The 4914-nt window shown below is 41.9% G+C and overlaps 1 protein-coding gene across 1 annotated transcript in view; it reads left to right on the forward strand.

The window, feature by feature from the left end:
- Window positions 1–4914, forward strand: part of Anxa3 (annexin A3) — an 85636-nt gene that overhangs the window by 46559 nt on the left and 34163 nt on the right. Inside the window, exon 7 of the mRNA XM_004643187.2 lies at window positions 3256–3335. Within this exon, the coding sequence (XP_004643244.1) occupies window positions 3256–3335 (80 nt within the window). The remainder of the gene's footprint in view (window positions 1–3255; window positions 3336–4914) is intronic.

Below are 4914 nucleotides of genomic sequence, written 5' to 3' on the forward strand. Positions count from 1 at the left end.
AAAAAAAAAAAAAAAAGAAATAATGGAAACTAGATCATTGTTCCCGAGGCCCCAAAATTATACTTCTAAATCAGGTTTTCCAAGACTTTAACAAATTTCACAGTGATTTCTTTGATTCTATTATTGTTTTCAGTTTTCCTCTTAGCTTTACTACTGGTATCACTGCTTTCTTTGGAGGTATAGTTACAATTTTATGTAAATAAAGTGCCAAAAAAAAAAAAATCACAGTCCTCCTGCCTCAGCCTCCTTCATGCTGGAATTACAGGTGTATGCCACCACACCTGGCAGTGAGAATGCTTTATGATTTAACACATTAACACAACCCTATATGTCGTCTGGGTGAGACCAGCACTTGGACTGAAGCATTGCCCCTGTGCCCCAGGGGAGACGAGAGGTGTGGCTCAGCCCGTAAGATTTTTTCTTGTAAGATTATTGGTTCCACTATGGAGCAAAATTATGAATACCAAGCAGATTTTTTTCGAACTTTGGTGTTCCAGTCCTGAAACATTCAAGCTTGGAGCTTTGACAATCAAGGTTTGAAAATATGAAAAAGAAATTGTTCAGGCCACATACTCTGTCACCTGGTGGCTTTTTAGTTCCTGATGTCTCTTAGGAGCTTGCAGCTTCGTGAGTGGCCCTGCCCCGAGATAGCTCTGTGGAGTCCAGCTTTTACATACAACAATGCCAGGATGTACACACTGTGACGATGAACAATCTTGTCTGTTTTGTTCACTGTCGTATCCTCAGTGCTCAGGGCCACTGGGGAGTAAGTTCAGATATTTATGGAATGAGTGTGTGCAGGGTTGAGGTCGAGGTCTTCAGAGCCAGGGGGCAGTCCTGGCATTTGGGGTTGCATCTGGCAGATGCGACCAGTGATAAGAGTGCCACGTTACCAAAGCCTCAATTCCTGTGTGAGTTGAACTGTGTAAGGCTACATGGAAAAGAGCTGCCCTTAGGCTACCTTGATTGCTAGAGATTAGTGATACATGAAGAAATCAAGAAGGATTTATCTTCTGCTATGTAGAGCCAAGGACCTGGGACTGCCAGGGGGACCCAGTGATCGCCCTCTGCCTCCCCACAGCCCATGCTGTCTTCTGTCTCAGGGCCTCTCATCCTCTCGTCCTTTGCTTCTAGTGTAGGCATGGCCAGATTCCCCTTTTCCTAGCAAGCAATGGAACTCTGTTTCTTTTTCCTCTTTCTCTGAATGTTTCACTCCCTAAAACAGAGGATTCCCTTTCTAACAGAGAAGGAGTTCTCACACTGGGCTCCCCTTGGCTGTTGGTCACCTCAGACCCCTTGCATTCAGTGAGGCAAGAGCGATGTGGTCATGTAACATGAAGTGGGGGTCTGCAAGGAGAAACCTGGGGCCAGGGAGATGGCTCAGTAGAATAAGTGCTTCCTTGTGGAAGAGGGTGTCAACTTGGCCCTTACAAAGTGGCCAGGCATCGTGTGTGGCTCATAGAGCACGAGGAGGGAAAAGAGTCTGAATAACAGAGAGAAATCTTGAAATTTTTCAGTATTCCATAGTTCACAGTGTATGAGAGAACACTGAATCAGGGATCAAGAACCCATTCTAATTCAGACATTTGCACTGTTAAAATGTAGTTTTCTGTGCTCTCTTGTGCTTTGAAATGCATAGAGTAGTTATCAAATTGAAATGAAATGAAATGAAATCATTTTCTTTTTAATAGTCTAATTTCCGGGAAAATCTCTGGGTAAAGGGAGGCCCCTGGCGGCTGCACGAGATGACTGTGGGGTCTCGTCTGCATGCTTCTACCACTGCAAAATGCTCCTCCGGATTCTAAGAAGTGGGGAGCTTCAAAGTCGAGGGAAAGCTTGGCTTGATGTTTTTAAATTGAAATATTTTTCTAACTAGAGTAAAAGGCAGGAGCAACAGTATTGTGAGTATTAGATACAATGTTACCTGCTAAATGTTGTTGAGAATTAGTTATATTTATAGATTTTGTTTACATGGATTGCTTTGAAAATCTATAGAGTTCATAAAAAAGCTAAAATTGTGTGGAGGAAATTTCTACTTTGCCATGGTTCTTCCTATTTGATATTGTCACATCAATTTCTACAGTTGTCTTTCACTGATTTAAAAGCATGAGGATTGCAATGGCTGACTTACATGGACTTCCTGAGAATCATGTGGAGTTCAAACTGCCAGTAGTGTCACCTGTAACCAGATACACAGTGGCTGCAGAAGGTTCACTATTCCATTGGTGAAGCAGAACAGATTTAAAATTGACAGACGGGGTTGGGGGTAGAGCCCGCAGGTAGAACATTTGCTTAGCACGCACAAGACCCTGGGTTCAATCCCCTGCACTGCAAGATAAAATAAAATTGCCATGCAATAGAAGCTGCTACTAGCTTGTATTAAAATATTTGATTACACAGCTGGCATGAAGAGAAAATTGTGTATTTTGAGATGACATTCTTATTTTTAAGCAATATTAAATAATATAATTCAGGTGTATCTGTTAAGATTAAGATATGGTTTAATAAGGTAGGAAAATGACAGTGTCTTACATAAGATAGAAGCTTTCTTGAAGTGCAGTATATGTACTTCTAAGACTGGTTTGGTAGCTCTTCAGAATCCTCAGGGACTCAGGCCCTTCCTGCTGCTTTTTTGCTGTTGCTAAGCTGCAGCCCTTCTAAATAAGCCTCATCCAGTTCAGACCCCAAGCTCTGGATATCAGTATGCACACAGGGAGCTAGGGCTGAGACAGCACTGAGCTGGGCACGGCCCAGCCCTGTAGAGAGATGCCCCTGCAGAGTCCCACTCTCTGCCTATGGTTGGTGGCGAAGTGCTCAGTCGTGGAGGTGCACCTAGATGAGAGGAAGGCTAGGAGTGAGGCTTCTAAACTGTATGCATTAGGTTTTGTTAAATATTACAGTTCCGTTATTGTGGAAGAAGCAGGATAATGAGAACTGGAAGGGAAACGAGCAGGTTGCCTTCCTGTATGTTCCCTAATTAGTGCTGTTGTCAGATGCGATGAACCGTGATTTGATCCAGAGAGCCTCCTCTACAGCCCCTCCTGTTCTTTGCATCCGCCACGGTGCGCGCTGCAGTAATTGTTACTTGGAAAATATTTCCTGCTCACAGTGCTAGAGTGCCAGGAAGTTAAATAAACGCAGATTTATTTTACCAGATGCTTGTTATTTGCCAATATTGACATATAGACACTTTTCTGCTTTATAATGATGCTTCTCGGTTGGTCACAGCTTAATTTCATTTGTATCTGGTTTCAGTTTATAAGAAGAGTCTCGGAGATGCCATCAGTTCTGAAACATCTGGTGACTTCCGGAAAGCTCTGCTGACTTTGACAGATGTAAGGTTTTATTTATTTATTTTTAATTCTGCAATGAGCTTCATGTTCCATAATAAATAATTTTTAAGGAGTTGTTAAAAAAGACTGGAGGCAGTGAAATTGCAGTTTTCCTTATAAATGGTTTGTTCAACTTTCATTTGCATTGCCACTACAAGTAAAATGTTTAACCAAGGTCATAAAAGCATACAAGCATACATAGTAAAGTAATGAAAAATCTGGAGTGGGGTCTATTTGTGGATTAAAAGTATTTGGAGTGGGTCTCAACTGTATGGTAGAAAAATTTTCTGAGAGGTCATCAGACATAAATGAACTGTCCATCTGCTTTGTAAATGGTTTCTATTTTTAGAGCATTTTTATTTTCTTCTAGACTCCAAAGAATATTATTTTCTTTTAAATTAAGTGAGAAATATGCCACAGAAGAATTATTTTCAGAGTGGGGTATTAATTCACAAATAAGTATCAGTTTCGAGACTGGGGGAAAGAAATGGCTTGCAGATTCATCCCTGCCACCTGGGGGAAGCTGCCGAGCCATCAGTCAAGGTGTGACCAAACTCGGTCACTGCAGGCTTTGTCTATGCAGAGGGTTCATAAATTTGCTAAGGAAGGTGGTAAAGGCAAGGATGAAGTGGAACCCAGATACCTACTAGAGAAAAAGCGACTTGAGCCGTATCTTACCAGCTTCTCAGCTGAAATGCATACCTCCAAGCTCATGAGAAAATTCCAGTGATGGTCTCAGTCAGAAGACTGAAGCACACTTGTCAAAAGAGACATTTTGTCACTACGAAATAATTTATCCTAATTATGGTACCAGTTGTAAATGCTTCTGAAGAAGGTTGCATCCACAAACACAGATTCATGATACATTGCCACAAAAGCGTGCTCTCAGAAGTCTGCAGTATTAAGCGTGCATCCACTAGTGTGCATGTGAGTTCCTGTCCCCAGAGGCAACAGGAGGGGTTAGGGCTTGGGGGGCAGGGTTTTAAGCTCAAACCGAATTGGACTCATTTGTTCCCTACCAGCTTTCTGTGTCTAGGTAAGTTATTTTAAGCCTGAAAGCAATAGTTTTCACATGTGTGCAATTGAAACACTGGTAGAGCAGTCCCTTTAGGTGTAAATATATGAAGCACTTGGCACACAGATGGTGAGTGATGTGTGGCAGTGGGGCTTACTGTGAGTTAGCACCGTTGTTAATGGAGCGCCACGCACAAATGAGAGAACAAGGAGGCGGAGGGCTAAGTAGCATAGGAAAGAAACCAGGTCCAAGTCAGACAGGCGCACAGGAAACTTACATTTGAAAACAGGAGCAAATCTATTTTTAAGCATCATAGCTGACTATTTGTTCCCCTATAATATGAAGCATAATTCATCTAGTTCTTTTTTAACCTGTCTCCTACCTTTCTAGAATGTGCACAAGAATTTGTTGACACACACATATGACCTACAGAGCCTTCAATACTGAGGTTGGGGGACCGGGGAGATAGCTCAGTAGAATAAGGGCTTGCCTTGCAAGCTTAGGGTCCTGAGTTCAATCCCCAGTACTGCAAATAAATAAATAAATAAATAAATAAATAAATAAATA

Source organism: Octodon degus, unplaced genomic scaffold, assembly GCF_000260255.1.
Source record: "Octodon degus isolate 3935 unplaced genomic scaffold, OctDeg1.0 scaffold00168, whole genome shotgun sequence".
Taxonomy (NCBI): Eukaryota; Metazoa; Chordata; class Mammalia; order Rodentia; family Octodontidae; genus Octodon; species Octodon degus.